Below are 21504 nucleotides of genomic sequence, written 5' to 3'. Positions count from 1 at the left end.
TCGGTCCTTGAATGCGGTTTTCTTGGTGGCGTGGATCAGTTGGTGGTGTTTCCGGGTGGCGATCTTGAGGGCAGTCATGTTGTCCGGTGTAGGGTCTCTGCGCCAGGCTTTCTCGAGGGCTCTGCAGTTCTTTTTGGAGCTCTTGAGTTTGTTGGTAAGCCATGGGGCTCTCTTGCTGCCGGGTCTACTGGGCGGGGTCTTCAGAGGGGCTAGGTTGTCTGCGCAGTCTCTGATCCACTTCGTGAGGTTGGTGGCCGCTTGGCTGGGGTTCTTAGCGCTAGTGGGTGGGTTCTTGCTCAGGGAAGTCGCGAGCTGGTCGGCTGTGATCTTGTTCCAGCTTCTGCGTGCAACCTGTTGCTGGTGGTGGTGGTGGATCCTGGTCCTTCTGAAGCTGAAGTGGACGCAGCTGTGGTCCGTCCAGTGGAGTCCGGTGGCGTGGCTGAAGGTGATGTCCTTGCTGGAAGAGAAGACGGGGTCGAGTGTGTGTCCGGCGTAGTCGGTGGGGGTGGTTACCAGTTGCTTGAGTCCGAGGTTGGCGAGGTTTTCCAGCAGAGTGGTGGTGTTGCGGTCGTTGTTGTTCTCCAGGTGGAAGTTGAGGTCCCCGAGGTGGATGTAGTCAGTGGAGGGGAGGGCGTGCGGGCTGATGAAGTCGGCGATGGCCTCGCTGAATTGTGAACTTGGTCCCGGGGGTCTGTAGATGAGGGTGCCTCTGAGGGTCGTCTTGGGGTTGATGTGGATCTGGAAGTGCAGGTGTTCGGTGGGTGCGAGGGTGTCGTCGGTGTTTGCCGTGATGCGGATGGAGTTCCTGTGGATGATGGCGATGCCTCCTCCTGTCTGGTTGACGCGGTCCCTCCGGATGATTTTGTAGCCGTCCGGGATGGCGATGGCGGGCGCTGAGGAGGCATTCATCCAGGTTTCCGTGAGGAAGGCGACGTCTGGGGCTGTGGTGTCGAGCAGGTTCCAGAGCTCGACGGCGTGTCTGTGGACGGAGCGGGTGTTGAGCAGGATGCACTTGAGGTGGTTGCTGCTGGAGTTCGGCTTGATCGGTGCTGGTGCGGTGCAGGTCCGGATGCAGGTGAACTTGCAGGAGTGGCAGCAGAAGGGTCCGTGGGTGCGTCTTGGGGCGGCTCGGTAGCACCCCGGGAGTCTACCGGTGTTGAGTGCGATGAGTTCGGTGGCGTCGTAGGTCAGTCGGGTCATCTTGCGTCGGTGGGGGCCGGGGGTCCTGGCTCTGGGCGCGGTCCAGGCGCGGACGGGCGCAGACGGGCTTACCTTTGGCGCACCTTCGGTGCTCCGTCGGTGCTCCGTCGGTGCTCCCGCTGCGCGCTTCCGCTGCGCGCTTCCGCTGCGCGGTCGCTTCGGGGGCGTCATAAGTGAGGAGCCGGGAGGGCGGGTCAGCTGGGTGGCGGGAGCGGGCGGCCAATGGGCAGGAGGGGGGCGGAGACGCCAGAGGGCAGTGGCGGGAAGGAGGATCGAGGGCGGCTCAGCGGCGGCTGGGTCGTCCGGCGGCTGGAGGGAGCACACAGGTGGGGGAGGGCAGCAGAAGGGGGGAAGAGGGGTACAGAAGGCAAAGGGGGAAGGGGAACAGATGCTAAGTACACAGGCGGCGGACAGGGGAAACAACAGGCACACAGCAGGTTACAGAAGGCAAAAGGGGAAACAAGTGTGCAATACAATTGGCGAAATGCAAAGGGCAAACCAGGCACGCAGCAGATGGCAAACAGCGGCAAAAAACGGAGGTGGTAGCAGGAAGTGCGCAGCAGTCAGCAGGGCAGCGTGCTGGCAACAGCAGGCAGGAGCGGCGGAAGTGGGGCGACCTCGCCTGGGCAGGCTCGAGCGGTCACTCCTTACCCCTGTGTTTGGACCCCTTAAGTGAGGAGCCGGGAGGGCGGGTCAGCTGGGTGGCGGGAGCGGGGCGGCCAATGGGCAGGAGGGGGGCGGAGAGGGCAGTGGCGGGAAGGAGGACCGATGGCGGCTCAGCAGCGGCTGGGTCGTCCGGCGGCTGGAGGGAGCACACAGGTGGGGGAGGGCAGCAGAAGGGGGGGAGAGGGGTACAGAAGGCAAAGGGGGAAGGGGAACAGATGCTAAGTACACAGGCGGCGGACAGGGGAAACAACAGGGACACAGCAGGTTACAGAAGGCAAAAGGGGAAACAAGTGTGCAATACAACAGGCGAAATGCAAAGGGCAAACCAGGCACACAGCAGATGGCAAACAGCGGCGAAAAACGGAGGTGGTAGCAGGAAGTGCGCAGCAGTCAGCAGGGCAGCATGCTGGCAACAGCAGGCAGGAGCGGAGGAAGTGGGGCGACCTCGCCTGGGCAAGCTCGAGCGGTCAGAGAGGGATGTGCGCATTGTGTCCCCACACGGTGCGAGAATACAGTACCCCAGGCGCCATTTTGGGGACTGGGAGAGAATACAATGAGAAGGCCAAACGGGAAACCGGGGGAGCAGGGTCCAGCAGGGGACCCCAACACCAATGACACAAAAAACCCGCCACTATTGCTGGAAGAGGTCCCAGCTACCCCTGCTAAAGAAGTCGCCCTCTCTGACAAATTGGACATGAAACTGAAAGAAATAAGGGAATCTAGGGCGGTGCTGGAGAAGCAACTGGGTACACTCGCAACTGATGTGAGCCTACTACGAGCTGACCATAAAAACTTGGCTGAGAAAGTCCAGAAACACTCAATGACCCCATGGCGAAAAGCACAAACATAAATGGTCACACAGTTGCAGCAACAAGCTAAAGAACTGCAGGACAGGGTGGATGATGCAGACGGTCGAGCACGTAGAAACAACATACGTATAATAGGTATGCCTGAAAAAAGTGAGGGACGTGATCCAATGCAGTTCATTGAGCAATGGTTGCGTACTGCGGTGGCGACGGAAGGACTGTTTGACATGTTCAGTTTGGAGAGGACCCATAGGGTGCCGGTAATCGTGCACCTGGTCTGCCACCGAGACGGAAGGACTGTCTGACATGTTCAGTGTGGAGAGGGCCCATAGGGTGCCGGTAATCGTGCACCTGGTCTGCCACCGAGACCAATGGTGGTAAAAATCCTGAATGATAAAGACAGGGACACACTCCTCTGCAAAGCAAGAGAACGAGCCCCCCTCCTTTACGAAAAACACAAGGATCTTCCTGTTCCCGTACTACACTGTGCAGGTACAGAGACAAAGGGAAGCTTTCTTTGGGGTTAAGAAACACCTGCAGCAGCTGAATCTGCGATACACGTTGATATTCCCAGCCAAGCTCAAGGTTATGCACAACAATGCCAGTCACTTCTTCGCGGATGTAAATACTGCATGGCTGTGGATAGAAACTAACTTCCCGGACCTGACGATATTGTAAGAGCACAGATGGCACCGAAACGGGAGCCAGCGCCGTAGGCGAAATGGGCAGAGAAACACTGTAAGGCAGCGACTAGAGGAAGAGAGAACACCCACCCTAGAGCAAAAAATAGAGAGTAGGAGAGCAGCTTTTCAGACCGCTGCAGCACTGAGGACAGCAGGAGACGCCAGCAGACGTGACTCGTCCTCGGATGGGATGCCATTAACAGACTCTGAGAACAGCCAACCTTTATTCCCATCTATGACTCCTCAAATTGCCCGTGACTTGCTGGATTGAGCAAAGGAAATGCGCGGAAACAGCATCAGAACCGTAAAACACAGTACAAAGTTGGGCAAAAATGAGACCCCTATGTCACCAAGAAACTGATACAGAAACGCACAAAACACAAGCCTAATGGCCCAGAAGCAGGGGCTGGTCGCTGTTGGTATATGTATAGGCGCTGATGACATTGATATGATCATACCACTGACTTAGCAGGATGTGGGGGAGACGGATCGCGCTACCGTGGGGCAAGGCCACTTCTTCCTTTTTCTCTCTCTCTTCTCTTCCTTCCCTTTTTTCTCTTGCCTTCTTTATTCTAATCCTCAGAATATATTCAACACAATGCTGCCTCTAAGTGCAGCACAAGTGACCTGTCTGGAGGTGAGATTATCGCTGACGTACTTCCCTCCCCACCCCCCTCCTCCCCACCCCCCAGGGATTGCAAGTATTATGTTTAAGTTGCTGCCACTATTGGCAAATGATTGGTCGGGCACATATTTGGGGTTGGACTGAAGTATTGGGGTAGTTTGGATACACATAATTAAGAGTCACAAAGGGCGCACAATTGGGCACAAAGTTAAACCTGCGAAGAAGCAGAGCGAAAACACAAGGGCGAATATTAGAACGTACACACAACACAAATGACAACACTGTCAACATATAAATTCCTCACATGGAATGTGCGGGGCATGGGCTCAGTGCATAAGAGGTACCGTATTCATGTGCAACTGATCAGGCGTAAGGCGCAAATAGTATTCATGCGAGAAACACATTTAAATCTAGCTGAAGTCGGCAAACTCTGGAAAAAATTGAGAGGCCAATTGTACAATACAACGTATTCTGCATTTGCGAGGGCTGCAGCAGTATGGATTAGGATGGGGGTCCCTTTCAATCTACTAGAGCAACATATAGATGGGGAAGGCAGTTATGCCCTGCTAAAAGGAGAACTTGACGGGCGGTTGGTAGTGGTGGGCAGTATTTACGCCCCAAATTCGGAACAAGAAGTGTTTCTGAGGATAAGTGCTTCTCTGGCAGACTGGGTACAACATCCCTGGATTCCGGGTGGGGACTATAATACAGTCTTAAGTATACAATTAGATAGATCGCACCCCCCAATTAGTTGAACAATAACAATACGACAGGCCAAAGAGCTGGAAACATGAGTGCGAAGATGGACACTGACAGGTGTATGGCGCAGCAAAAATGTAGAAACACGCAAATACTCATGTTATTCCCCGATGCATGCATTGCGCATACGGATAGATCGCATCTTGTGCTCCCTTGTCCTGTTGCCGCAGGTGTTGAGCACTATATACATAGGTAAACCATTCTCGGAGCACAGCTCACTAGAGCTCACTCTTCAGTTGGGTCGAGTCCCAACCCGGTCCCGACGTGAAGATTTAACCCCCAATTACTCGAGGAAGGTGCTTTTAAAGCACAAATATCAGGTGCAAGCAACAGTTTCTTCTCCCACAATGCTGGTACTGCCTCTTCCGCCCTGGTGGTGTGGGAGGCGTTCAAAGTGGTGGTGAGGGACCCAACAATCGTCGCAACAGTAGGTACAAGACAAACGATTGCACGTAGTCTAGCTGAAGTAGAATCCCAGCTTGGAACACTAGAGAATGAGGCAGTCGAGTCCCCAGATAGCGCAGACAAATTACTGAAAACACGTATAGACTACGCGGACCTACTTGAAAGGCTGCATGTGGTGGACTATAGGACATATGGCCAAGGAGCCCACATAGAGGCGGACAAGGCTAGCACGCTGTTAGCAAGAATAATACGAGATCCCCCTCCGTCCGTCTCAATAACAAAGATCCATTCCCCCTTACGTGCCACAGCTGTCACTTAAGTAACAATAAATGCAGCATTACAGGAATACTTTGAGCACCTATAAAAAAGCCCCTGCACAGGCACATACACAGGAGATTCGGCGTTTCCTCCAGGGAGTGCAGTTGCAGTTGCAACTGCACTCCCTGGAGTTCTGTTAAAAGAAACAGATAAAGAAGCACTGAAATTATCGATCACAGCAGCGGAGATACAGGAGGCAATCCGGGACCTTCCAAGAAATAAAACTCCGGGGTTGGATAGTATTCCCACAAAGTTCTATACAACATATGCGAAGGAGTTAATAACCCAATCAGAAAAATTATACGCAGCAGCGCTGGACACGGGCGCATTACCCCCGACCGCAAACCAGGCGCTTGTGGTTTCTCTGCCTAAACCTGGTAGGTATAGCACTGACATTTCAGCATATAGACCCCTATTGCTATTGAATATGGATTACAAAATAGTCAGCAAAATAATAGTGACCCGACTGCTCCCACATCTCTATAAGCTAGAAAAAACACAGACCAGTGCGGATTGGTCCGACATAGGAGTACAGCCCAGAATGTACATATGCTACAGGTTGCCCTGCGATACTGGAAGCAACGATTGAAGTACACAGCACCATGGCTACTGTATGCGCCAAATATCCCGCTTTGGGATTCCCCATTCCAATGGGAATAATGACTCGTAACCAACTAACGGGGTGGGTAGATGGGGGGGTTACAACAGTGGAAGCATTATTCAACAAGGGCACTCTACTGTCACAAGCTGACTTCATACACACCCAGGGTCTACCAAATACTTTGTTCCTGCTACATGTTGGGGTCATTCATTATGTAAAAAGGGTATGGGCCCTAGATGGGCAGGAGCCACCAACACATGACCTAGTTAGTGCACATGTTGCATTTAATGGGTACAGGCAGGCACCTGACGAAATGGCTGTATACGAAGCTAATGGCTGTAGAGCGGCGCTATCTTCACCGCTAGTGGCTCTGCGAGCTAAATGGGACACAGATTTGGAATAGGAACTGACGGATGGTGAGTGAGCATCCCTTTAAGCATATCCAAAAGTGGTATTTGGCAATGCGTGCTTCAAATGTATTTAATACATTATCACACAGTATGCATATCTGGCACCCATATGCTGTGAGGCTGCCCCCATCAGACGATTATTGGGCACAGATAGCACAAGCACTGACTGTATTGGTGGGTGGTCAAATGTGGAATACAGCCAGAGGCTGTGTGCTTGGGTTCTACCCACATCCAAAGGGATATAAAGTGCAGGCACACTTTGCGTATCTAGCAATAATAATCGCCAAAAGACTTCTAACAAGGAGGTGGAAAGCAGTGAGACCGCCAATGATTGATGCATGAAAAGAAGAGGTAAAGAAATGGGGCCTGGCCGAAAGTGCAGCGATTCGGAGGGGGGAGCAGCGAGGGCTCCGTAGAGTACCCATAGCAATGGCCTGGGATATGCTGCGGGAGTCCTTAAAAGCATGGGACGGGAATGTAAACACTAATGTAGTGGCTGAAGCATCTCTCCATGTAAAGCGAACTTGTTATGTTAAGCGAACTTATAAAGTGCATGGCTGCCCCAACAACGGGGCGTCCCAGTGCTGACAGACAGGGGGCCATAGAGAGGAAAACTAGAGAGTAGAGAAAAGCCAGGTTTTAATCAATTTCCTAAATGCCCAGTGATCTTGTGTGCTCCGAGCAGCAAGAGAGGCAGCATTCCATAGGTCTGGGGCCATTGTCCTAGACAAGCGCCCCACTGCTGTCTGCCTGCCCCATCAAGGAGTACAAGCCAGGTGCAAGTCAGCGGAGCGTAGAACTCGAGTTGGGACATATGGAGAGCATAGCATTTGCAGGATTTGGGGGCCTTGGCCATGTAGAATCTTGTGCATAGAGTCTTAAACAGGACTCTGTTAAATTGGTAACCAGTGAAGATGGTGAAGAAGATTAGAGGCATGATAGTACTTTGGTAAGGCAAAAAGTGTGCGAGCTGCCGCATTCTGTGCCCGTTGGAGTCTTTTAGTTACTCACTTGTTCACACAGAGTAAGAGCCCATTACAATAGTCTAATCGAGACTGCACTACTGATTGAATGATCTTTTGGCGGATGGATGCATCGAAGTATCACAAGATGGGTTTCAGGCTCCGTAGGAGGCCAAAACAAGTCCCCACCACATTTTTTGCGTGGTTCTCAAAATAGAGAGGGCATTGTCATTCAGGACCCCTAAGTTCTTCACCACGGTTTTCGGTGGAGGAGTGGGGGGTACCAAGACCCGTAGGCCACCATTTGTTGTCCCATTGATGTCATGACCCACCAAGAGCACCTCAGACTTGGAGGAGTTCAATTGTAAGTAATTGTTTGCCATCAAATCTGAGATGGCCAGAAGATCCTCTTGGAATTTCACTTGTCTTGTTTAAGGTTGTTGGAAAAGGTAAATACCAGTTGGGTATCATCATCATAAGATACCATATTGATATTCCTTGCTTTAGCCACGAGGGCCAGTGGTCGACATATACGTTGAACAGCGAGGGGCTCAAGGCAGAGCCCTGGGGGACCCCACAACAGAGAGAGTAGATGCTGGACAAATAGGGAGTGGCAGAGACCTGAAAAGAGCGATTGGTCAGGAAAGATGCAAACCAGACCAGTGGCTTGCCCTTGACCCCGATCTCCTCGAGCAGTTGGAGCAGAATCTTATGGGAGACGGTGTCAAAGGCCGCACTGAGGTCTAATAAAACTATTGCAGAGGTGTTATCCTCATCTAACGTGGCCCATAGCTGCTCTGTTATTGCCAGTAGATCCGATTCAGTACTGTGTCTGGGCCGGAAACCATTTTGATACCTGTCTAAGATCTCATTTACTACCAAATGCTTGGTCAGAGAGATGTTAACATAGGACTCAATTAAATTTATTTCGATAAAAGGTATCATAAAAGTTCATAAAGATACAGTAAATACAGTCACAAAATATTTATAAAACCATTATATACGTAAGTACTACACTAAATACAGGTATTACGTATGTCTTAGTTAATCGAATTTATCACAATATGAAATATAAAATGTGTGTTGTTTAAAAAGTTCTAAAAATTTAAGTTTTTAAAAAAACACTGTATAAACATTTCCAATAGACATAATAGGTGCCAGCTGTAATCAGTGATCTTGTTACAATTCATATTTTTTCTCCCGCTTTTTACTTTATATAATACACTGCAAGCAGATACCTACTAATGCCAAATACAAGAACCTGACGTGTATCTGTTAATAGAATACTTTCTGCGTCTCTACACCTCCGTACTCCTAGATTTATACAAAGAGGTTTAATCCACTTTATCCTTTGAGCCTTGTAGGCAGGACAGAAAAACAAAACATGTGTGATGTCCTCCCTCCCACCACCATTACACATGGAGCATTTAGCATCACTGTTTTTGTTCCACCTTGCAGCACAACTTTTTAACAAGAGTATTCTATACCTAAATTTAAGGTATAGGGTTTTAGCTAGTGGAGGGTTCACTTCGTTCAGGAAGGGTTCATAATGAGGGTCTACTTTGAACAACAGAAATAAATTCTCTGGGTAGGGAGCCATTTGATATATCATTAGTTCTATGTTCGTTCATATAGACCCAGAAGATAGCTTTTAATGTCCTCCTCGAATTAGTGGTTAATGCATTAGGGCTATTCCAAAAGGGTGACAGTCCTAACCTCTCAAACCATACTCTTATATGTGTGAACCATGTGATACGGTTAGAGATATCCAGATCTTTTAACTCCTCTAACTCTGCTCTATAATAGAGGAGTGCCGGTGTAGTCCATAACCGTACCCAGAACATTAGTGGTCTAAGTATTGCGTGATGGTCAGTGCGCCTCATCTTAAGGTCTAGCATCATCTGGATTGTGGGAGTACGCACAGGTATCTTTAGGAGAGATCTGTAGAATGTTTTCTTTCACCTCAAATGATTTTTTAAATGCAGGGCCCCACAGTTCCGCCCCATATAGGGTCGCCGCTTGAGCTTTAGCACGGTACACCTCAAGTGCAGGAAGCACAGCTTTACTCTGGCTTTCCCCATGCCTTTTTAGTATGGGGCGACTGTTCTGAATCAGGAGTAGCTTGCTTTTATCAATTTGGGTTTTCCACTGCATTTTAGAATCAAGTGAGACTCCCAAATAGTTAAAATTTTGAACATATTCCAATTTTTGATTGCCTAGAACCAGATTCCCTCTAAAGGAACTGTGAGGGTTTATGGCCATGTATTTGGTCTTATTAGCATTTATCTCTAATCCTTTGTCACTGCAATAAGAGGCAAAGGAGTTGAGAAGACGCTGTAAACCATTTGCAGTTTGAGACATTAGAATGGTGTCGTCATAGGACTCCATAATCTTGCCCAAATATGGTAGCAAAGAAATTGGACGGAAGTTCTCTGGTAGAGACGCATCCAGTGCGGATTTCTTAAGCAAAGGAGTGACCTTAGCATGCTTCCATGACTGGGGGATCGCCGCAGTTTGAAGTGACATATTTATCAATTCCCAACCTCGGTCAAGAGGCAATCATGGAATTTCCTAAACAGGTCAGGTTTGAGAGGATCATCGGGGGAGCCTGATTTGACCTTCATAGACAGAGCGTCCATGTCTTTAAGAGGCATGGGTAGCAGATCTAGTAAAGAATGGGATTGAACTGTCCTAATGGGGTTCTCCAACGATACAGAGCCGCCCGTCCTCGTGTTGAGTGCACTGTAAATGCCTTCCACCTTATTGATGAAGTGTTTAGCCAGTGACTCGCATTGTGTATTGGCGGATATGATGTTATTGGCCTCAGCCGGGAATTTCACTATGTCTTTTATAAGGGAAAAGATTGTTTTGGAGGGGTTGGGCCTTGACAAGATCAGACTGGCATGGAATGGGGCCTTGGTCTTTTGAACTAGTTTATGATAAACTTTAATTGCTTTCCTATAAGTGATTTTTGCAGTGGAGTCATAGGCAGTTCTCCTAGCCCGCTCTTAGATTTTACATTTTTTTCTTTTCCATGATGAGAATCTCATTGTACCAAGTGTGGATTTGAATATGCTTGGCACAGATCATTTTCCTCGGGATACAGTGATCAAGTGTGTTGTTAATCCAATCCCTAAACAAACTGTCAGCTGCTTCTAAATCAGTAGGCCATTCTGGGCGGGACAGGTTTAGGGTGGGTAGAAAGGTGCATGTGTCCGTTTTATGCCAAGGGCGCTTCATAGAAGACTGACAGGAGGAGCATATGAGGGTGCCTCCAATACCGAGGCACAGAGAAATGAGAAAGTGATCAGTCCAGGTCAGAGGGATGGGTTTTGACCTCCAGAATCTGAAGATTCGAAAATACCGGATCAAGTAAATGTCCTGCAGCATGTGTTGGTCCCTCCAGTTGCTGAGTTAGTTTGCAGGCATCCATGTCTCCCAGGAAGTTGGCAATCTCATCCGAGTCAGAGCATTCCAAATGTAGATTCAGATCTCCTACAATGCTGAGATTGGCTGCTTTTAAAAGAAGAGTGGATGTGATGTGGACTAGAGCTTCTTGAAAGGCTTTTGCAGGGCCTGGCGGACGGTAGCTAAGGAGTCCAGTAAAGGTACATTTATGGATGGGACAGAGTAATTTTAAACAAGGTACTTTCACAGTCTGGAATAGTCTGTGGTGTAAGAGTACAAGAGAGCGCTGATTTAAATATGACTGCTAGGCCTACCCCTCCCACTTGTCCTATTTTGTGCACACACCATGTAGCCTGCAAGAAGGGCCAAGGCTGGAATGGCCACAGAGTCAGCAGTAAGACAAGTTTCCATCCGGAATAATATATCGGGTGAGGAGTCTTGTAGGAGATCGAACATTTTTGCATGGTGTTTCACAAGTGATTTGCAATTAAGGCTAAGGGTGGTAAAATATACCAGACCAGAGGCCAGAGGGGATGACCCTAGTCCCATCTCAGCTCTAAACCCACATTTATCACACTGCTCTTGAGAAAAATCGTGGTGCCATTTACAGTGCCCACAGGGAGCTTTGGGTTGTAGGGCAAGCAAACGTTCTCATGTGTAAATTTGCCTATGGGAAGTACCAGGGCCAGGAATCCTGGCGACGTCCAGGCGCGGACGGGCGTAGACGGGCTTGCCTTAGGACAGATTAATATGTAAACTAGCCATACCATTAATTAATTAATATATATTGGTAAGTCGATATCACATTGCCCTGCACTAGACACATAGTGGGCAAAAGTCCATTTAGCATTGCTGTCTACGATTAGAGTGTGAAATATACAGGAATGCACTACAATAAGTTTTTCCTAGCCGCATGTAACTGTACACTTGTTTTATAACTGTATAGATTGCCCCTTGTGATGGCCAGTTAGTTTATTTATGGTGGGTGGGAGGTAACTAGGATTGTTTTATAAGCATTAGTAATACTGATAATTGGTATAACAACTGAATTTAGTGAACATGTTGGGAACATAGACATAGTAATTGGATGCAATCCGTGGAAGGGTATGATCACACCCTGAAATAAGTAACCTCATTGCGTCTATGTAACTGTAATCCTTATATTGCGTTGTACACGTATAAGCAGTTTTTTTTCTCCACAAGAAAAAACAAATGTACCCAAAGAAATTCTAATTACAAAACTCAAAGTTTGTTATGAACAAAAAAAAAGCCTGTCTGTTTAAAAAACTCTCCCTAAGATGTTGAAAAGTGCAAATTACGATTCACTCCTGCTAGCAATTCATTTAACGGTTCTCCAGGTCTCATCACACTGTTCTATATTGGCACCATATCCTTGCTATGCACGCTTGTTTCTTTCATTCGCTCTGTCACAGACCTTGTTCTGTGGTGTCATCCTGCATTTTAGTATTTTACTGTGATTCACAGACCCTGGGCCGTTCATTGCTGAGGGAACGTGCTGCTTCTATCACATACCAGGCTCTGTGGTTAGTCCCTGTACCTTGGCCTCAGTGCTCCCCCTTGTTGCATAATGTCTTTGCTCTGTATTCTTGGTGCTTCAACACTTCACTGCCACCATATTTTGTAGTCGGAGTTCTTGGGCTGCGGTAGTTTTGCTTTGTTGCTTGCTTCACATTAGCATATCAACATTCTGTGATCAGTCATCCTTACTGACGCCGAAACTTCTTTCTTAGGACCGAGGCGGAAGCAGAAAGAGAACCGAGCATCCAGAGTGAAGTTCTGCGAGGGAAGAGACCAGGGCCAGTAGAGGAGGTGAGTCAATGAGGCAGCACATCATGCTGTTCAGATGCTTCGCACCAGCCATTTGACCACATTTAGAGGGGGTTCCTCTGTCTCCTTGTTATATTCACATGAATTTGCACTCTTCGTACCTGGGTTTTGACAAGTGGATTACCCTTTCCGCCCTTCACTTCATTGCAGATTTAAAATGCGCTTCACCCCTATGTATTTTCTTTAGCCTGGTTTTTGAATTTTGAGTTTTGGTCGTTTTTTTCCTTAGGTGTAACACTGCCAGCTATTCGTTTGTTGGATATGTTTTGACATGTATATTACAACATGGCAGAACATGTTGTAACATAACATGCATATTATCCGTGAAGGTCTTGTAATCCTGGTTTTCCATCATAGTTCTTCTCTTTTAATCATAAACATCTCGCCCCATCTCCCCTTGAACCAAAAATATAGTTTAAGTGGAGATCTCTGTATATCCATTTTCTCTCTCTAGCTGACGTCCAAAAACTAATGAGCTGACTGATTCCCTGAGGCATAACAGAACTGGGCTGCTTGGGAATTCATAAGGCCACGCTTTTCAGTCCTGGTATAGCCAAAGTAAAGGAACGCCATTTGCCGCTTTGGTTTTTCAATTGAAAATGCTTTTTTAAAGTGGAGCTTTCAGTCAAATGTATTTTAATATGAAATAGTTGTTGTAAATAAGCTGCTTCAAATCTTCTCACGTAGGTATGTTTTTTTCTGTAATGATATCCAGATAGCAAAATTATTTACTGTGCGTTCTCACTCAACCGCTCAGATATTCTACTGTTATTCATTTCAGAGGAATATCTGTGGAAAAAACTAGGAATACAGTTAGTAACGTTTGCTTTCTTTTAGAGAGGGGTGATATTGCCTTAATGGGTTAATAAAATAATGACTTTTACCTATAAAATAAATGCAATGTCTATTTTATGGCAAGGCACAGAACCCAACAGTTTATAGGTTCAAGGCTTTGCAACAACCAAAGATGATATACTTGCAGCTGACTTGAAAGTAGGAGGATCTTTTCAGTATAGAAAAACCTAACTAAGAATGCATGCCAGCATTTCCCAAGACTCCTGATTGAACTCCTCCTTAAATCTCTGTACACTATTAAGATTTTTTAAAGGAAGCTGGAGGCTGTAGTTGCAAATGTTTAATGAAAAAAAGGGAACAGAGTTTCTTGCTCTGGGGCTAAATGCCATCTCGTCAACATTTACCATAAAATCTAGGGAAAGCAATTACTACACCACCATTTCAGTGTATTGCTTCAAGACATCCTTGTCCTGAGCCATCACCTAAATTTCGCCTAAGTGATTGTCCTTTCAGAACCGAGTCATCACGTACTTAATCATTTTTGTGGAGTCCTGTGTTGTAACGTCACACCAACATGCAGACAAGTAAACCACTGCTTCATTTCTAGCCGTAAAGACTGCATGAGATTCTAAGCTTTTAAAATTCTGGCATGGTCACATTACCATTCCTCGATATACAAGCTTTATCCGGTTCCCTGACTTCAGTGTGTTCTGGTTTAGGCCTTTCCCTTCCATTCTGTGGTGGCGATCAACCACCCAACTGGTCTCAACACAGCTGTTCCTCCTTTTGAATTAGAATGTTGCCCACAAAATAATGAAAAGGGATGGTCCTCACTTTCCCTAAAATCCATTGTCCACCAGGTTGTAATTTGTCCTGTCCAGAAGTACAGCAGGCCTCCTGCCTAAATTATGAGAAAGGCATGGGAGTTTGTCATTTCAATAGACAAGAGAGTGTTTCCTCTCGTTGCCTCTTTTGACCCACCCTTGATTTCGTTGAGGTTTTGGATTGAGGACTGTTTCTGTATGCCAACGTCTTATCTAAATATTCAAATCACGCTAGAACAAAGCAGAGATCACTACACCTCAGCCAGAAAGCTAAATGACTGTCAAACCGTCCAATCAAGAACATGCTGCTAGAATGTCTGTGTTCTGTGTTCAAGGAAACATATAAGCATAATCTACATATTTGGTCATTTTCTTGATAAAATAGTTTCCAAGCTTCATTCCCTTTGCAGAAAATGTTCTCTCGTTAATCATTGCATCTGAACATTTGGGATAAAGTGCAATTAAATATTCCATCGCCTGTCAACAAAAGGGCTATATTCACATGTCCCAATAAGAAAATTGCCCTCTCGGGTAATCTAGGCATCAATTCAGGGCCTAAAAAACAAGTTATTTTTCCTCCAAATCAAAGTTCTTTGTCCAAGGCCCTTTAATATTAAGTAAAAAGTCATAATCATTATTTCATTCTTGATCAGTCAATTTGCATGTAGCTTAGGATTCACTACTACTTTTAAATCTAAAGAATTTAGCAAACTTTATGACCTCTTCTGTACAGTTACCTCTTTCAGAATCTATCACCTGATTCATGAATACCTGTAACAACGACTTGTTGCTCTGGCAGCTAGTCCGCAACAATGTGTGGTGGGATAACATTAGATCTAAAATGTGATCCTCTGAGTGCTCCAGGTGGCTTCAGGTGTTGCCCATTTACTGTACATATCCTTGGCTTATCACCCTGCCCACCCATCCTCGACCCCTGCCCACTCATCCCCGACCCCATCTTCCATTCTTGATTGAATCATTGCCTGTTGTCATCTGTAAGATTTGTCGTGCAGTTGTTTCCCCAAAAAAAGTCGACCAGGCCAGAAGGGAGTTGGCATTCTTTTCTTCTGAAAATTTGTCTCCGTCAAAAAAGGTGTGCCTTCCCCATTGTAAAGGCTTCACCTAAAGCGACACAAACATTGAATATACACCTGCTTCAGAGGTAAGAGCGAGAACTTTGACTTTTACCATCGCTAATTTAGAAATGTTTATCCTAAATCCAGGTTGGGTCTGTCAAACACAACATGGTGATGCTGTTCTCATCACAGGCCAGATTATCTGTCATCAACATTCCATTCCCCAATAATCAGAAAAAGACCCATTTATGCCACTTGCACTGTGGTTCGACTTGTTAGGCTCACCATCCAATGTCAAGAGTGTCGAAAGGTTCATCCTTATAGGTACCTGTCTTTAGGTTCAGTGTCTGTCCCCCATTTTAGCCATTGTCGTAACTACCATCAGTGAGAGGCGTCATTGTTGTTTTATTATCTAGTCCCCATTCCAGTTTCCAAAAACAAGTTGGGAAATGGGGGAAGTTGCTTCCTTTTCTCATGGAATATGTAATTAAATGGGTGCAAACCTACAAGAAGAAAGAACATTCGTTCTTCCCCAAGTCAGGTGATCAGGAAGAGTTGCAGGAGAATACTAGTCCATTAAGGTTGCCATGGGAGCGGTAAATACAGTTGAGGCGACAATGATGATGAAGAGGAGGTACCTAGTTATGGAAATAATTTTCACAGAAGCTTGTTTAGAGATTGAGCCTTAGAATGATTAAGTTGACCCGAAAGACCAACCTTCTTCCTATCTATACCCTGTGCTTTCTCTTCCAATAGGTGCACCTAATGTTATTTATATGACAAAGGGGATAGTCAATGAGTTTGGCGTACATCTGCACTTGAGTGTACAAGAAATACTTATTGGCCAAACTTAACAGCTAGTGCAAAGAGTAAGGAGTCCAATATTTGGGAACATTATAGCAATTTGGAAGAAAGTCTTAGAATCACCATGTACAACTCCAGCTACAAGTAGCTAACCAGGTAAGCAAAACACAGTTCCCCAAGTCTAAGCATTCGTGCCGTCACAGCCTGTCCAATCATTTTGTTTGGGCTTTCACCACAATCTTCCATTTTGGGTACCATGAAAGTATGCCTAATACAAAATAGAATCTACTGTGGCCAAAAACCACATGTATCATTTGCACTCTACATACATCTTCTGCGCACAAGTAGCATATGGACATGCAACACCCATGCTTTGCGTGCATGGATGGTGGACCCAGTGGTAGGGGATTGTCAGAACAGTTAGAAAACCCCAAAAAAAGACGTTTGGCTGAGTTCACAATCAGACAATTTGGAAACTTCACCTATAATCCCTTTGCTGCCAGCAGTGTCTGTATACTCCAACATGTTGGCATGACAGTGGTGGTTCTCTTAAACAAGCATTGAAAAAGCCAATAAGCCTCACCTTTGGGACCTATTGACTTTGCCAAAAGTTTTAGCCATAGTGCAAGAATCCCTGATGACGTGTAGCATGACGAACAAACATGGGGGGCACACCAAGCATGCACAAGCCTACAAAATGACTCAGGCTTCCTTTCTTTTTGTTTACAGATCCTAATGAATCAGTAAAAAAAAAAAATTAACGAGAGCAGGTGTGGGGAAAGAACCTGGGTGGGGAAACCATGCTGGTGGTGGAAGCAACACAGAAGGTGGAATCACAGAGGGCAGGGCCCCAATACAAGAGTGGGGGAAGCAACATGGGGGTGCATGGGGTAGAAACACGGAGGGCGCAGGTGGGGAGCAGCATCACGGAGGGCACAAGGAGGGAAGCAAATGAAGACAGACCAACATGGAAGGGGTTGGACGCGAACGAACAAAAGTGAGCTCAATGTGGGGTTAAAGCGTACTCTAGAGCAACTCAGAGGGCGGAGTTGTACAAAAGTGAAAGCTTAAGGGAGAGAGGCTCGAAGGATAAGTAAGCTGAGGAAAATTATATCTCTACAGTGTTTTGACAAAATGTGGGGAGAGAAATGGGCAAAGACACTGAATGGTAAAAAGGCATGCACTCGTGTACTGCTAAAGCTGTTTTAAGTTTTTAAAATGATGATGGTGTCAACGATAAAAAATTTAATGTGCACATAGAAGCATAGGAAAGGCCCTAGATGAAACAGTTCAAAACTGATAGTGCTCAGGAGAGCAAGTAGAAGGGTGAAGCTTTATAAAATTATGAACACACTTAGTGCGACTTAAAGAAAAAAATGTTGAAAGTAGAACTTTTGTAATGTTATGAAAAGATATGTTTTGGGAGGAGTGGGAAAATACACAGCACGGGGATAAAATGCATACACTCTCATGAAGTGCTTTTAGAAATAGAAAAAAAACTTCCCACAAAGTAGACACTTGAGGAAGGATAAAAGGAGCAACTCGAAAGATGGTAAATGGTGTACTCCGTGAGAGGGACGAAAACTAGGTGGACGGGCTAAAACAAATAAAAACATTGTATGGAAAGCCAAAAAAATAAGATTGACAAAACAAAAAAGCAATGGGTGGAGTTGCTTTCCAGGTCCACAATTAACCTGTTCCCAATAAGTCTTTTGTAACTAGACGGCTGTGCTGTCTGTCAGACTAGAACCTAAAAAGTAAGGTGCACATGGGGGGCTCTCTCAACCACAGGCCTCCTTCGGGTCTCACTCCATATCAAGGGAAGGTCTCGGTGCACATGCTATTACCCCTTGCCCCCTTGGTATGGGGACTTTGAGGCAGGGGTCCACGCTCTCTAGAGCCATTCTCCATCCCAACAATTATTAGTAGGTAGCTGTCCGAGTCAGAAGCATGAGGTGGTTGCGCATTGCAGTCTGGTGGTTTAGCTGGAAGTTTGATAATACCCAACTCACCAAGATAGTGGAGCTGCAAATGCTTATTTTTTCTAATAATTTATAGCTGCGCACAAGTTGCTAGGTTCGTGATATAACATTTACGACTCCGGGTAGCAGAGCATACACCTATACTGACGCTGTATGGTACAGGCAACAGGTCTTGTACTTCATCTGTGGTGAGACTTAAGTGAACTTTAAAGTTTTGTTTAGGAAGATCCCTGTGCCTTGCTAAAATCAGACCACTATGCAGTAGCCTAGCACGAATATTATGGACCGTTGCGCAACAAATGAAAATGCCCCCTTGACTGCTGACGAGATAGTAAAATACAGCAATTATCAGAGTTCAGTGGGCCCGGTGCCACTACACCTGCTGCACAAATGGTAGCTACCTACGCATCTGCAATTCTGCCATTAGCACTAAAAGTGAGTGAGTGAGGACGTGGCACACATCATAACAATTTAAATCTCCAGAGAGAGCGAGTGAGAGTTTGGAAGAAGAGGTCGTTTATCAAACATAGATTCAGATTTTTAAAACTACAGGTCAGGAATGGTTAACCAGGTTGTTGTAAGATATACATATACAGTTTAAAATGTACCTGTGATCAGTTCACCTTACAGCCGACACTATGGCTGTAAAATATGCATGTGCTGTTGTGAGCCCAGAAATCTTGGCAAGAATCTATTTAGGCATGGGTGTAATTTGGAATCCATGCCATGATAAGGCCTTAGTAGTGGCATTGGGCGAGTAGAGCTCACTATAAAAGGGAGAAGAAAGAAGAACAGGAAAGTCTGCAACAGAGGATGATAGAAGCTGGCTTTGCAGCCCTAAGTGAAGGTGCTCGGGTGCCTTGGTGCCTGCTGACTGTAACCACTGGGAAGCACCATTCAGCCGGTATCCCCACAATGGGTAGAGCCTGGAATAATTTCACACGGATCCAAGAACACGCCATTCATTGTGTCATCCGCACTTAAGTATGCACACAGCCCTGGCGCAATGCTGAACCACCGGAATCGGAAATACCCTTCTTTGTCGGGTGGTAAAGATAGCCCTTGAAGTGGCCTGTACCACATCGATTTCCGGAAGTCCCAGAAGGTGTGATGTAGAGCGTGCAGATAGGCTGACTGGTTGCCCTGCTCCATGTGAACCACATATCGGCTGCTTCTTATTGTCCTGGAGGGTGCAGGTTTTAGAGCATTAATGGGTTTTGTTGAACCTGAATACTATGTGCATGAGAGAGGGCATGTGACCGCGATACTTCCTGAGTGCTTGCTTTAGGTTTGTGATTTTATTTAGCCTGGAGGCATCGGAGTGCTTTAACATAGAGCTGAAGCATACAAACTGATAATGCAAAGATACTTCCTAGGAGGAGTAAGTGCCTGGATGCTCAGAGTGAGGGTGATCAAGGTTCTTGTGACACGACCGGAGAAACATTGGTTCATGTAATGCTCCCAGTTGCAGGTGGTGGGGGTTCCAGGACACGGGATTCTTGATTCCTGATTGGTGCCTGAAAATTTCAGTGTCTAAGTTAGATAAGAGGGTGAAGAGGAGTGAACTGCTATGGTCCATTTCCCTACAAAAAGCTCCATGTTACCTCACTATTAAGCATTCCCTTTGGTCGAACTCTGAAAAGTACGCCTACATTTGGCCTTCCCAGTAACATTGAAATATCCATCTTCAACAGCTGGTAAATCATATTCCAAGTGAACGATAAGATCTTGGCCATGGTTGACAATATCTTTCCCACTCTCAGACCCTTCCCTTCTGACTCGCATACTACCCCATCTGAACCCTCCTCCTCATACTCTACTCCCTCCACCACAAACCTCCTAACACATCACAACCTCGACTACACCATCCCCTAAAGCATCTTCAACCAGTTACAACACCTCCGACACTCCCTCCTGCCTTCATTCCCCCAGTTTCACACAACCACCTGCCGTGCACTATCCAGACAGCTACCCATACTCAATGTGCCTTCACCACGAAACCACCTGTTACCTACCAGGCACGTAAAAAAACAACCTCCCTCATCTCTCTTTGCCCCTCACATAATTCGCTGTTAACCCCCATCCCATGAACATGCTTCCTCTTGCTCCTTCTCGAGCCCTATACATCCAAAACATATTCTGAATCACAAGCCCATCTGAGACATGCCACGAAAGAACAACACAAACCTCTACCTTGCCTTGTACAGCATTGGCCACCCTGCACGAAACTCCTGTCCTTACATCTCGCAAAGAAAATAGACAAACTTATCTCTTTTCAGCAACTTGCTCACTTCTCAAAATTGTTACCCATAACACCCTGTGTAGAATAACAGCCCATTTCCAAACAGTATCTCCAAAGGCAATCACTCTCTCAGACCCATATGGGCATACTCTCCACTCACAGCTAATAATCTACACAAGCTTGTAGAAGTTACAAAAGCACCAAACTATCCTAAGACCTTCTGCCAGACTCAAAATGGTCTACCTAGCCCAAACCACATTTCACCAGATTCATACCATACCATGATCTTAGGTGGACCATACCATGTCCACCTAAGATCATACCCCCCCCCCCCCCCAAAATGAGATCTAAATACCCACTCTACTTATCAGACAGCTGGTGCATAAACTCTCCAGTTCTTTCTTTATTTGCATGCTGCACAACTGATGCTCTGCAGTCAAACACTGCCTTGACATCTTAGAGATGATCAGTGACCACAACATGGACATCATGGTCCTCAGCAAAACGTGGTTCAACTATACCATAAACAATGCATTTCCCTGCCCTCCAGCCTCGTGAAACTGGTCCACCTCTGATCGATAAGGTTTGAGAAAGTAGTGCTCTCTGCCCTTTCCTGGGTAGCAACAAGAATCAAAAAACTACTTAAGTGGCCTGCTACTCTATAGACAACTGGGACCTTCAAAATGCAGTTCTACAAACAAAATGTATGTCCGAGCCATGCATGATGTAATGCTTGGCCAAAAAACGGAGCTCTACTGTGAAGGAGGGGCAACTGGTACTAAGTGTCTTGGCGTGTGTGTATGATGAAGTGAGCAGTCTCATGGAAACCTGTCAGTTGCTTTAGTCATGCCTTGCAATAAGAAGTCTACAAAAAGGGTTCTAGTTTCAAAATCAAATAGTAATAAAACATTTTAAAAAAACAAAATCTTACAAATGTTCAGTTACCTATAGTGCTCATCATTTACCTGGGTTGTAAATGTGGGATGAAGTAAATGACATGCACCATACAAATATGTGTTATAAATTAGCCTCCACCGCCTTGCCTACTGTTAGTCACACATGGACCCAAGTATGATTGTGATGCTTTTAG

At 46.2% G+C, this 21504-nt stretch overlaps 1 protein-coding gene across 3 annotated transcripts in view; it reads left to right on the top strand.

Annotated features, from left to right (window-relative positions):
- The window catches only part of RECQL5 (RecQ like helicase 5), a 912465-nt gene that overhangs the window by 873770 nt on the left and 17191 nt on the right, over positions 1 to 21504 (top strand). For all 3 annotated transcript variants that reach the window (XM_078654534.1, XM_078654536.1, XM_078654535.1), the window contains one exon: positions 12595 to 12673. In XM_078654534.1, coding sequence (XP_078510660.1) covers positions 12595 to 12673 — 79 coding nt within the window. The remainder of the gene's footprint in view (positions 1 to 12594; positions 12674 to 21504) is intronic.

This window comes from Lissotriton helveticus, chromosome 7, assembly GCF_964261635.1.
Source record: "Lissotriton helveticus chromosome 7, aLisHel1.1, whole genome shotgun sequence".
NCBI lineage: Eukaryota > Metazoa > Chordata > Amphibia > Caudata > Salamandridae > Lissotriton > Lissotriton helveticus.
The sequence above is the reverse complement of the archived record's forward strand: the minus strand, read 5'-3'. Positions and strand labels throughout refer to the sequence as shown.